The 13,610-nt window shown below is 44.7% G+C and overlaps 1 protein-coding gene across 3 annotated transcripts in view; it reads left to right on the forward strand.

Annotated features, from left to right (window-relative positions):
• Positions 1–1,383: 1,383 nt before the first annotated feature.
• Positions 1,384–13,610, forward strand: part of TOP2B (DNA topoisomerase II beta) — an 82,548-nt gene continuing 70,321 nt past the window's right edge. Inside the window, exon 1 of one of the 3 annotated variants that reach the window (XM_074195686.1) lies at positions 1,384–1,482. In XM_074195686.1, coding sequence (XP_074051787.1) covers positions 1,420–1,482 — 63 coding nt within the window. In that variant the 5' untranslated portion in view covers positions 1,384–1,419. Of the gene's footprint in view, positions 1,483–7,110; positions 10,654–13,610 lie in introns of those variants that run through there. The other 2 variants (XM_074195687.1, XM_074195685.1) reach the window with 2 other exon arrangements.

Below are 13,610 nucleotides of genomic sequence, written 5' to 3' on the forward strand. Positions count from 1 at the left end.
CTTTAGGCTGCAAGGGTAGTGATGGCGGTGGGGGAGGGGCGGGGTGGTCCTGGGGGGTCTGCGCCACTCTGCCCCCTTCTTAGAACCCCGGCAGAACAGGCGCGTGGGGTAGGGTCCCGCGTGGGAGCTGGCCCTTCCTTAGAAAGCTCTTCAGGGGATGGACAGCGACTTTGGGTTGTTTTCCGAGTTTTTCCGGACGCGCCCCGGCGGGGAGGGAGCAGGCCCACGGGGGAAAGTGGGGGGAGCGTGAGGTGTGGGCACGCTCGTGGGCACCCGGCTGGTACGCAGCGGGCGCCTAATGAAGGCTCTGCTCCGGGGCCGGGGCGCTTCCAGCTGCCTTGGAGCCGGAGTTTCCCCCGGGACCCCCGGGCCCGGCTCCCCCGGGCGTGTAAAGGAGGCGCGCACACGGACACGCACGGACATACACGCACACACACTGACACGCACACACGCACGGACATACACGCACACACTGACACACACACGTACGGACATACACGCACACACACTGACACACACGCACGGACATACACGCACACACACTGACACACACACACGTACGGACATACACGCACACACTGACACACACACGCACGGACATACACGCACACACACTGACACGCACACACGCACGGACATACACGCACACACACTGACACACACACGTACGGACATACACGCACACACGCGCGCACCCCCCCCCCACGCGCGCACCCCCCCACGCGCGCACACGCGGCGTTGTGTCCCGCTGCCGCGCGGCCCCCTCGGGGACGTGGCCTACCCGCGCGCCCCGCCCCGCCCCCCACGACCCCCGGCCGCCCTCCTCTCCTCTCTTTCCTTCCAACTCAAAAACAAACAAAAAAAGCCTCCCTGGCCCCCCCCAACTCTGCCCCTCGGTTGCTAGCCGCAGTGACGTCGGCCGGCCGGGCCCCGCCCCCCCGGGGGCGGCGCGAGGCTTCCCATTGGCCGCCGGGCCGCGGCGGCGGGGCCCCGATTGGACGGCGGGCGGCGGCGGCGGGGGGGCGGCGCGGGCTGCGCGAGCCGCCCCCCCCTCCCCGGGGGAGAGCGCGCGCGCGAGGCCGAGGGGGCGCGAGTGTGTGCGGGCGGCGAGCGTGGCAGCGCCGTGGGCCGCCCCGCTCCTCGTCTGCGCGGCCGAGGGGCGCCTCCCCGCGGCCCCCGGCCCCCGGCCCCCCGCGCGCTCGGCCCCGCCGCCCCCCGCGGCCTCGGGCTCCGGCGCCTCCTGGGCCGCGCCAGGCGCAGGGGCGCGCGGCGCGTGCGCGCGGCGGAGGGGGAAGGGCGGCGGTGGCAGCGGGCGTGAGCGGGCGTGCCATGGGGCCCGGGCACAGGCGCGGGTAGGCGGCGGCGCGGCCTCGCTGTCCTCGGTGCACCGCGGGCCTCGCGCGGAGCGGCGGAGCGGCCATGGCCAAGGCCGGCGGCGCGGCCGGGGGCGCCGGGGGAGGAGCCGGCGGCCTGACCTGGGTGGTGAGTCGGGCGGCGGGGGCGCGCGCCTTTGTGGGGGGCCGCGGGGCCTCCGCATTGTTCTCGGCCGGCGCGGGGGAGGGGCGGCGGGGCCGGGCTCGAGCTTGGGCCGGCGGGGCCGGGGCGCCCAGCACCCCGCGGCCGAGCGGCCCGGGGCCCGGCGCCGCCAAAGTTTGCGACTCGGAGAACTTGGGGCCCGGGGCGCCCCGCGCCGAGTGCGGCCGGGGGCCTGGGAGGCGCCTGGCGGGGGGCGCCCCGCGGCTTTGTGTGCGCGTGTGCGCCTGTGTGTGCGCGTGTGCGTGTGTGTGCGCCTGTGTGTGCGTGTGTGTGTGTTCGTGTGTGGCTGTGTGCCTGTGCGCGCGTGTGCGCGTGTGCCCGCCGCGATCACCGGACCCTTCCAAGTTCCGCAAGGCGCGGGGCGCGGGGCCGGGGGCGCGGGGCCGGGGGCGCGGGGCCGGGGGGCGCGGGGCCGGGGCCGGGGGGCGGGGGGCCGGGGGCGCGGGGCCGGACTGGCACTGGCCGGGGCCGGGGCCGGGGGCGCGGGGCCGGGGCCGGGGGGCGGGGCCGGACTGGCCGGGGCCGGGGGCGCGGGGCCGGGCTCCGAAGCAGCCGCGGCGGCCGCCCGGGCCGGGCAGCGTGGCGCCCATCGCAGCCGCGGCCCCGGTGCGGCCGGCTCCCCCGGTGCGGCCGGCTCCCCGGCCTGTGTCCGGCTCCCCCGGTGCGGCCGGCTCCCCCGGCCTGTGTCCGGCTCCCCCGGCCTGTGTCCGGCTCCCCCGGCCTGTGTCCGGCTCCCCCGGCCTGTGTCCGGCTCCCCCGGCCTGTGTCCGGCTCCCCGGCCTGTGTCCGGCTCCCCCGGTGTGGCCGGCTCCCCGGCCTGTGTCCGGCCGGGCCCCGGTGCGGCCCCGGGGCACTTCCTCCCGCAGGCGCCAGGTCCGTCGACCCCGGGCCGCTTTGCCGAGGGCCCTTTGGCCCCCGAGAACCAGCTCGGCGCGCCCCTCTCCCTTCTCCCTCTCCCACCCTCCGCACTGGCCTTTTGTTAGCGAATTGATTCCACTAGTTTCTTCTTCTTTGTCAAGTATTCTGTGAATTAGACGAGGTGCCTGGAGTTCTTGAGCAGACAGGGAGCAGTTGACTTGGGGCCGGCGCTGCTTCTGCAACACCTGTAGGGAGAGCAGACCTGTGTTAACCGTACTGCGTGTCCAAATCAAATGCTTAAAAGGACTTCTAAAATATTGTATCCGTTTCGACATTTTAGGTAGTTGTAAAATTTGATTGCAAGGATATAGTGTGACTAAATGAGAGACAGGAGACGATAAACTCTGGACAGACTCTGGAGACATCAGAAAGAATTGCAAAGAATGTTTTTTTCTTTTAAAGTTAGGTTATCCCTTTCCCTCTTACCACATTTGAGAACATACAAAAATTACACTAGATGTCCAAGTCAAGCTCCTTTTATTGTGATAACCATTTTATTCCCCAAACCATAAGTTGGTTGGGTTGGAGCCTTTGCTGGAAAAAGCTGTAGTTTACAGTTAGTGGACAGTGTAGGAAATCAAATGATCTATTTTCAAATTGTGAAATCTTCATTTCATGAGCTTAATTTCTGAAATTCTGGCAGCAACTGACATTGACTTCTCAGTGTGATATCACCCATGTTAAGAATTTGAGGCAATTTGCATTTCTGAAATTAAATTATCCATTGATATTGTTTAGACATCTAATTTTTATGCTTTTTCTAAGATGTGCTAATGATAAAAAGTTATGATTTAGACTAACTTTTAAAAAAGGGCAAATCAGTTTTAAAACAGATTTTTGTTGTCACAGATTTCAAATTGTATTGTTCCATCAGATTATCTTTAAGTAACAGAATTTCAGAACTTCTGTTTGAAATACGAGAAGTCTTCTGCCTTAAGGTTTTCTTTTGATAAATTGTAAAGTGACATATGAACTTTATTTTCCAAAGTTCAGTTGTTTGGGCCACTAACAGTTGGATACATATCTTAAGTGACAGACTGAAGACACTTTTTTGATAGAGATGCAGATAGATCCATTAAAGGAAAGTAATTTGTTTTGAATTCAGTATTATGATTATGTTAAAGCCTTTAGAAGATATTTCAGATTATTAAATTGGTAATTTAACTATTAATTTTAGAATAGGACTTGAAATGTATTTTTCTTTTGCATGGATAAGAGCACATCTTGAATGGTTAAAAATGTCGCTCTTCAAAATCATTTTCTAGCTCATCTTTTCTAATTGCACTTTTTTTTATTTCTTTTGGTTTTTGCGGTGCATTGGAGTTAAGTAACTTGCCCAAAATCACCCAGCTAGTAAGTATCAAATGTCTGAAACCAAATTTGAACTCCAGTCTTCTTGACTCCAAGGGCCACCTGGCTTGCACCCCCCCCCCCCATTTTCCTTTGCACTCTATTGTTCATCATAATAACAGTCTGCATTCACCTAGTACTTGGTATTTTCTGGACAACACTTGAGTGAAGCAGGTAGTAAGCAGAATGGAAAGAGTACTAGATCTGCAGTTCTGAGGATCTGTGCTCACATCTTAGCTCTGTGTGACAGGGCACTCAACCTCTTTGAGCCACACTTTTCTCATCAGTGAAATGACTCAAAGAATGGACTTGATGACTGCCAGGGTCTCTTACAGTTCTAAGTCTGTGACAAGTTTGTGGTCTTTGTCCAAGGTCACAAGAAAAGTAGATAATAAAAATGATGGGATAGACCAAAAAAGGCTGTTTGGCATTACCTGTCCAGTGCTCTTTCCTTGACACCAGGTGATGCACATAATAAAATGTTTAATCAAACCAGTATTAGGTTGAAGAAGCTTTTTCTTTTAGCCATTGAAAATTGGTAATCATACCTCTGCTAAAAGACAAAAATGATAGAAGAAACAAAATAACTTTTTAGGAAAAAACTATTAAAAGTTCTGGTTTAGTAGGTGTAAGGAGGTGATTTCATGAATCTGGAAAAAGATTAAATGCCAAAGTGGACAGAGTACCTGACCTTGAATCAGAAAGACACTTGCCAGCTGTGTGACCTTGGGTAAATCACTTTACTTTGTGGACTTCTGTTTCTTCCATTTGGACTTCACTCCAATAATGAAAATTCTTGCCTCTCAGGCTTGTTATAAGGGTCAAATGTGATAATATTTGTAAAGCAAACCTTAAAATATTTTATTATTATTATTATTATTATTATTATTAGAAATAGAAACTAAAATGTAATTTTGTTCTAATACAGAACAAAAGTTAATTAATACTACTATGTAACTTATGTAGTGATTTAACTTTTGAAAAGGCATATGCTTATCTCACCTGAGGTAACAGCCTCAGAGAGACTGTGGCTTGCCTAGGTCATGCAAGAAGTGTAGGAGTTATTTGAATCTACATCTTCTTGACTCCAAGGCCAGTGTGATGCTTTAGGTGCCTTCTTCACACACCAGTCTTTGAATCAACAGGAATTTATTTGGCCTCTGTTGTGTGCCAGATACTGTCCTTGGTAATAGGGCTACCAGTAGATGGAAGGAAATAATGACTGTTGTCAAGGATATACTTCAGTCCTCGCCATGACTTCCCCCAACTGTCTTATTATAGTCTTGACACTTTGAATTTTATTGGCCCCGAAATTGTTCATATTGAGGCTTGATCTGCTACCTTACTCTTTAAAAGGTATTTTATGTTGTGCATATTGAAATATCTCTATTTGATTCAATTTAATTCCACAAGCATTTATTAAATATCTCCTTTGTACAAGGCACTGCGTTGGCATCTAGGAATAAAAAAGATGAATAACCACAGATATTTCTTTACAAGCCTGATCTAGGACAAAATATATTCACAAGTAATTTTCGGGTGTGGGAGCTCAGTGTCTCAGTGATAGAACAAGAGGACTCAAGTTCTTATTTGCCTCAATCACTTTTCTGTGTGATTCTGCGAAAGGCACTTAGCCTCTTTACCTCAGTGTCCTCCTCTGTAAATGAGCTGGACAAGGAAATGGCAAATCACATGAATATCCTTATCAAGAGAACCTCAAATGCAATAGCCAAGAGTTGGACATGACAGAATAAAAATTATTATGCAAGTTGGAAGGAGATTGTACATAAGAGAGATCATAAAGTCCTGAGAAATTTGAGGAAGGAAGGAAGGATCACCTCCATTGGGAAGCCAGGAGAAGGAAGGAAGTCAGGGAAGACTTCATGGAAGAGGGGGTAACACCTCAGCAGGGCTTTGAAGGATGTGAAAATATGGAAGGAATCCTTTTGAATTTGTCGATTATGTCATTGATGACCTTGGAGAGAGAGAGAGAGGTTTTAGTGGGAAGATGAGTACAAAAACCATATTTGAGGGAACTAAGGTTTGAGTGGTGTTGAAGAAGTGAGAAGTAGCAAGTGTAGACTCCTCTTTAAACGTTTTGCCCCGAAGGAAGGTGGGAGAGGAGAAGTCATCTAAGAGAGTTGCAGAATCAAGGGAAACTTTGTTCCCCTCTCTAAAAATAGGGCAAATCAGGATCGAGAGGAGGGAACCATAAAGAAGAGATTAATGATAATAATAGCTATTTGTAAGTGTTTTAGGAAGTATAGAGTGCTTTGCCTGATTATTTCATTTGATAGTCACATCAGTCTTGTCACAGTGGGGATAATCAATGGATGCTATGTGATTAGGACCACAGATAAGAAGGGTTTGCTATTCCAAGGGAAAGGGGACTCAGGAGTGGGCAGAAGTCTTGGAGGGGGGCAGCTAGGTGGTGTAGTGGATAAAGCACCAGCCTTGGAGTCAGGAGTACCTGGGTTCAAATCTGGTCTCAGACACTTAATAATTACCTAGCTGTATGGCCTTGGACAAGCCACTTAACCCCATTTGCCCTGCAAAAAAAAAAAAACCCCAAAAAAAGAAGTCTTGGAGGTTCTGATAAATGGGGGAGAGATGAGCGAGTGTACCCAGATGGCCTCAGTCCCCTCTGGAAAAGAAGGGAGGCCAATGACTCATTGATTGGGATGGGGTGTAGATATGGACTGAGGAAATTTGGAACAGCCTCTGGAGAGTTTGTTGAAAAATCAATGAGAAGAATAAAAGAATTATATCAGAGCCTGGGGTATTGTGGTCCAGTCAGTTTATTTTTCACCTTCCTCCAGTCCATGACGCCCCCTCCCCCTCCCCTAACATGGAACAAAGGGAGGAAAATAGGAGTATTCAGGTCCTGACTGAATCTGCTCCTTGGCATTTGTGATCTTGGGCGTGCTACTTAGCCATCCTTGGCCTCAGTTTCCTCCTCTATAAATTGATGAAGTTGGTATGTGCTTTTTTATATAGGGTCTTCTAAGTTTTAATTCTCTTATTCTGGGATCAACTGTAAGTATGAAAAGTGTTTTACAGGCTGAGGGATATAAATAAGTGCCAGATCTGGGTGGTTTTTTTTTTGGTGGGGGGTGGGAAGATGTAGATAGGGACTTCCTGTACACATTTTAGGGCAGCGTCTTTGAGTGAATTACAGCGAGCATGGAGAAATAGAGTTCCTGCCCCTGGGTCTTAGGTCAGCTCTCTGCTAGGCCATGCCGCCTTTCATGAGCTGTGGCATATTCTAAACTATAGCTTACAAACTAAGGGGAAGGGCAGGGCAGGGAGGGAGCCTCCTATGTGGCAGGCTGGTGGTAAGTGTGTCACAGATACACTCTCATTTTGGTCTTACAACCCTCCCCATATTACATTTGAGGAAACTGAGAAAAATAAATTCAGTGACTTGTTCAAGGTCACCTGTATGTGTCTGAGGCCTTTTCTGACTGCAGACACTAGGGTGCTACCCAACTGCAGAGTATTTTAAATGAGTGAAAGGTAGTGATATCCATTGTGCCCAGAATCCTCCTTCCTACCACCACATTTTATGATACAGGAAGAGTTGATGTCATTCTTACCACCCAAGAAACATCAGAATATTTTAGATTCAGAAAAGCTGATTTTCCTGATAGAAAGTAACTACTGTGGGATGGCTAGGTGGCGCAGTGGATAGAGCACCGGCCCTGAAATCAGGAGGACCTGAGTTCAAATCCAGCCTCAGATACTTAATAATTACCTAGCTGTGTGGCCTTGGGCAGCCACTTAACCCCATTGCCTTGCAAAAACTAAAAAACAAAACAAAACAAGAAAATAACCACTGTGACCCATAATTTCAGACCTGTCAGATAAGGGTGGCAACAGCTCAGGCTGTTAAAATGTGCTTGAGATGTGAGCCGTGGGGGTAAGGTCACTGACAGTCTTCCTGATGTGGCACAGTGAAGATCTTGCTGAAAAGCAGCATTTTTCCTCAGCATTTCTTGTTAGAATGTGTAAGTTCCTAAAGAGTTGTGTGTTCCTCGAAAGAATTCTCCAACTGCAAGCTTCAGATCATGTTACAATTAAATGGCTGACCATGAGTTTTTCCTATTGCAAGCCTAGCTTAGGTATGTCACAGATTAATGTCTATGACTCTATTTTGTTTGTAACTGTCAGTACCTCACATTACATAGTGCTTCCGATGCATTCACAGCTGTCCTCCTTTCATTCCTACTCCAACCTGCTGAGATATCTGAACAAGACCCAAGCACCACACCCATTTTATAGGGACTGATATTAAAGTTCAGAAAGTCCAGCACCTTCCCAAGGGCATCTCAATGCTTTAATAACTACCAAACAGTGGTATATTTGTTTTGTTTTTTAAACCATAGTTCCACAAACTTTCCACTTGTGATTTTCCTTGTCATTCTTTGACAATAAATATTTTTGGAGATTTTTCAGGCTTGTTTAAGCATTTGACTATTTTCCTATTATCAGTCAATTAAAATTCAATATATTAAGTACCTACTATATTCAAGGCAGTCTGCTAGTTGCTGATTGAAAAAATAAAGTTAAATGCTCTTAACAGTAAAGAAGACTTACATTATCCTTGCAGTATTACAACATGTGGTAGGAATAATTGGAAGAGGACGAGAAGACTAGCTCCTGTGGGAATCAGGGAAAGCTCTATGGAAGATGTGGCCCCTCACTGAACTTTGAAGGAATATAAGAATTCTGAAAGGCCAAGATGAAAAGGAGGTTTTCATTCTAGGCAAGGGGGACAACTTATGCAAAATACACAGGGGATGAGCCAGTATTATTGACTCTGATGTAGCATTTGTGAATAATAGAAGGGTAGGTTGGAGCCTGATAGGGAAGGGTCTTCAAATTTATTTTAAGAGTTTGAAGGTAGCCTTTGAAGATTATTGAGGAGGGAAATGACATAGTCAAACCTGTACCTTAGAAAGATGATTTTGGCAGCAGTGTGGAAGATAGAGGAAAAGGCCAAACATGCTGGAAGTTCAATTAGGAGATTAGGATAGTAGTTTGAGTAAAATAACTGAAGGAATGTCTTGGCAATGTGAGTGAAAGAAAGGGAAGGAATGTGATAGACATTAATGAAGTAGAATAGGTGGGACTATGGATACTGATTGACTTTCTGGACTGGAAGCCTGGAGAAGGAAGAGCCCAAGATTACTGCATTTATGAATCTCACTGAGATAAGGGGGGGGGGGCCCTCAGCAAAAAATAAGGGAGTAGATCAGGAAGTTTTAATACAGTAGTTTGAAAAATTCCATTCTGGATGAGTTGAGTTAGAGATTCTAACAGATCAATTAGTTATAGAAGTTCAGTTGAATAGTTACCATTTAAAAACTGGAGTTCAAGCAAATGATTCATCACATACTTAGATTTGGCAATGGATCTGATAATAGATCATCAAGGGAAAAACTGTAGTGACAGAAACAAAGATGACCCAGGACTGAGTTTTGATAATTGCCCATGTTTTGGAGTATGGGGAAATGAATAAAAAATGTAGTAAGATAGACTTATAACAGTTAAAGATTAGGAATTGAGAGTATAGCAAAGGTTTTTACGGGGTGTTTTAATGATATAAAAATAGGACTTACTTTAAATTTATTATCACATATTTACTTGATGTTTGCATTTATTTTAAAAAATCTTGAGAAAATGAATTTTGAAGTTAAGTATATTGACTACTTTTCAGTTACCTTTTGTGTCATAGTCTGATACTTTGTTAACAGCAGCCAATTTAAATCAGACAGTCATTCCCAAAATAAACTAAAATTATAATGTCTTCGTGAGTTTTCATTATGAAACTTGTTCAGGACTTAACAGGTTTTTTGGAGTTGCTAATTATCATTCTTTTGCTAGGTTAAATTCTCTACTGTGGCAGAATGAGAATGTAATTAAAAATCAATGTTGCTAAAAATGAACTTTAAAATAAGGAATAAAAAATAATTTTTTTTGAATAAAAGGATTTCTTCTCACCCATACCTAAAATTGTTAGACTTATGGTCCTATGTATACCATACTCCAGGCTGCTTTCTTTCGTTTCTATGTTCTTGTATACATTTGAGCCTGGTAAATAGTGGCTACCTAAGAAATGTTTATTGAATTGAAACAATTGTGAAAATTTTAGTTTGTTAGTTTTCTGTGAAAGTTTCCTTTATCTTTATCCAGGAACTACTGATTGGTTTACACTAGAAATATCTTACTGATCAAAGCTGTCATGACATGTGACAACCAGGGAGGTAGGTAAGAAATAGATTGCTTTTTAATCTTTTTTCACCTAGTGAAAGTTTGTATTGCTACCTAGCCTGGGGGCATGGGTAATCCCACTGAATAATCAAATTTCCCTCCACTTTGTACTTTCTATATAGATGAAACAAGGCAGCTTTCTAACTTTGCCTTTTTTCCCTCAAAACATTCTATATACCTGGAATCCATAATTCATTATAAATGGGACCGGTAGGGTACCAGTATGAATCAAAAAAAAAGAGAAATTCTTTTTGCTGCCAACAGACCAGTAGTAAAATAATCTCTAGTCTACTGAGGAGCCAGGAGGTTGAAGGGGAATACTACCTGACATTTCTTATTTTTATAATGCAAGTATTTAATCCATTAATCCATTCTAGTTTGAATGATTATGTGCCCTAAACAGGACTAGAATTCTATTCTTCTTTAAGCCAAATTAAGTATTTGAATGTCCACAAGAGTCCCTTGACCCTTTTTTGGCAGAGAAGACTTTTATAGATGAAGAAATTAAAGAAGACAAGTAGACAACATTTTATGAATAATTTTATCTCATTTGAGTCTCACCAACAAACGTGTGAGGTAGGTAGAATGATATTATTGTCCCAACTTTACAAATAAAAATGAAATTCAAAGATTAAATAACATGCTCATGGTTATACAACTAATAAGTGCTAGAGGTAGAATTTCAAACTGAGTCTCTTTTGACTATAGGATTCTTTGCTCCTTACTCCACAGTCACTTGGAGAGAATGGATTGAAATAGTTCATAATTAACTGCTTTGTCAAGAGGCCCAGATAATAAATCCTGAAGGGAGACATGTTTGTGGGTTGCCAGCATAGAAAAGGACTGCTTGGCATTACTGAGAACTAGAAGGTATCTTAGAAATCATCTAGACAAATCTCCTCTTTTACAGATGTTAACAGAAGTTACTGTGACTCTTGTCATTAAGTGACAAGAGGTCGAACCTGGATTCATCCTCAGGTCTTCAAACTCAAAGTCCAGGGCTGTTTCTCCATTACTATGGAACTGAATCAAATATATATTTGCTAGAATGTAAGCACCTTAAAAACAGGGACTGTTTGGTTTGGGATATGTATTTCTAGCCACTAACAGTGTTTGGCACAAGCTGACTGATGATGGATTGTGTGACTTTAGTTCCCACTATTTTCCACTGTAAACCTTCAGCTACTTGCCAGACTAGGTTCTACCTGATTATTCCCACTCCTGAACCTTTATTTATTTTTCACATCTTGCTTAGGTATCCTCCTAGGTTTCTACTTTTCAGTGATCCAAATAAAACCCTACCCATTCTTATGCAACTAGATTTTATCTCAAGAGACACTCTGTTCCCTTTAATCTCAAACTGTGTTCTCTCTCCCTTCTGTGAACTCAAAGGAGACAACCTATCACTTATTGGGACCACTTGTATTGAATAAATGTTCAGAAGGGGATGCTGATGGAAAAGATCAAGGCAAGGAGGGACTGTTCACTATCAGGGAATCAGGAAAGGCAAAATTTCCAAAGTGAGACTGTTGGGCAGGGTCCTGGATGAGACTTGACTGGCCAGCAGATCTCTAGGCTGAGGGAATGTCTATTCTGAGACTGAGCTCTATTGACTGTTCAGGAGAGAGAACTGCATGGACCTTGAAGACTGGGGCAGAGTTTGATAATGAAATATGATATATGAAAAGAGAGATATTTTAGATTGGGGGAACAGCAGCATGCACAAAGAGAAGAGTAGAAGGAATAAGTGTGTAGTATGACTATGAAAGGGGAAGAGTGGATTCACATCCTGGAGCAAAAGAGGAACTCTGATTATATAGGCAAAGCCAGGCTGCCTTATTGAGGACTTTGAGTATCAGGTCTTAGAGTTTGGGCTCAGTGTAATGGGAAATAACAAGCGAGGGAAATTTAGTAACAGAAAAGTTATCTAGTAAGCATTATTTTTTTGAATTTTAATATTTTCTCCCAATTACATGTGAAAATAATTTTTAACCTTTTTAAAGATAATTTTTTGTTCCAAATTCTCTTCTCCCTCCTCTCAGTCCCATGATTGAGAATGCAATTTGATAAAGATTGTACATATATTTTCATGCAAAATATATTTCCATATTAATTATATTATGGAAGAAAACACAGACAAAAACTCCAAGAAAAATAGAGAAAGTAAGACTACAGCATGCTTCATTCTGCATTCAGATTCCATCAGTTCTTTTTCAGAAAGTGGATAGAATTTTCCTCATGGGTCCTTCAGAACTCTCACAGATCTTTGTATTACTAAGAATAACAAAGTCATTCATAGTTGGTCATCATAAAATACTGCTGTTACAGTAAGCATTTCTTCCAGGTTATATATATAAGGCTAGTTGTCAATAAAACTAATTAATTCAAGTCTTTTAAAATTGGTTCTGGGTTAGCTTTTTAAATGTGGCTGTTTGGTTATTTGGAAGGCTGAGTTACTGAGTACAGTAATTGGCAAAATGTATTTTTATTCCACCGGGTGTGTTGTGTGTGTGTGTGTGTGTGTGTGTGTGTGTGTGTGTGTATGTTTGTGTGTGTGTGTGTTACTATAAACAAAAGCAACCTTTGCTAAGCAGTATTAACCAGCACAGACATACATACAGTATTTTAATAATTCATTAAGTTCTTGTGTATGCATACACACACAAATTTCAGTAAGGTTGTTAAAATTTTACACTTGAGAATTGATTTGTAAGCATTGAAATCTAGAGATAACCTCAAAATGTTTGTTTTATTATGGCATTCTGTAAATGAGGCATTAAGTCATATCTTTTTATTATTTTATCCAAGAGTTCAGAATATGAAAATTGAATACCTCTTTCTTTGTCCAACTATCTATAAGAAGTTATTCAGAATAGAGATGTCAATTTTTAAAAGAAATTTTGAAAATATATTGTAATATTCCTAAAGTGCTTTTTTTAAAGGAATAAGAAGCACCATCTTAGCATACTATAACTTTTGAGCCTTTACTGTCTCAATAAGATATCTTGCCAGATCCAGCAGAATTTTTATATGTAATCTAAGCAGGTGATAGTGGTGATTGAGAGGCATGGGGAAAACTGCAGGTGCTAGAGCTGCTTCAAGAAAGAACAAGGAAAAGCTTTCCTCAAATATATCATCTGACTCATTGTTACCTAATGATCCTGGGCAAGTCACTTAACTTTCCTGCCTCATTTAAAAGTAGAAATAATAACAGCAATCCTCCTTTCAGGGTTGTTGTGAGGATCAAATTAGAAATTTGTAAGCACTTGGCCCAGGAAACCTTACTCTCTACGGTTGTCATTACTATCATCAACATCATCATCAACTGGGAGACCTGAATTTTGAAGAATTTTAGGTCACTCCAAATATGATTTAATATTTTGAGAATGCTTAGTAACCTTTGTGCCTAGGGAAAGTGCTTTTCACTTATCTTCTCCTGCAGATAGACTAGGCAGCCTTAAGGGCTAAATGGTTTCTTGGACAAACTGTTGCCTAGGTTCCTTTTATTCTTCTGGGAGTCAGATTCTTGTAGG

Source organism: Macrotis lagotis, chromosome 7 (genome assembly GCF_037893015.1).
Source record: "Macrotis lagotis isolate mMagLag1 chromosome 7, bilby.v1.9.chrom.fasta, whole genome shotgun sequence".
Classification (NCBI taxonomy): Eukaryota; Metazoa; Chordata; class Mammalia; order Peramelemorphia; family Peramelidae; genus Macrotis; species Macrotis lagotis.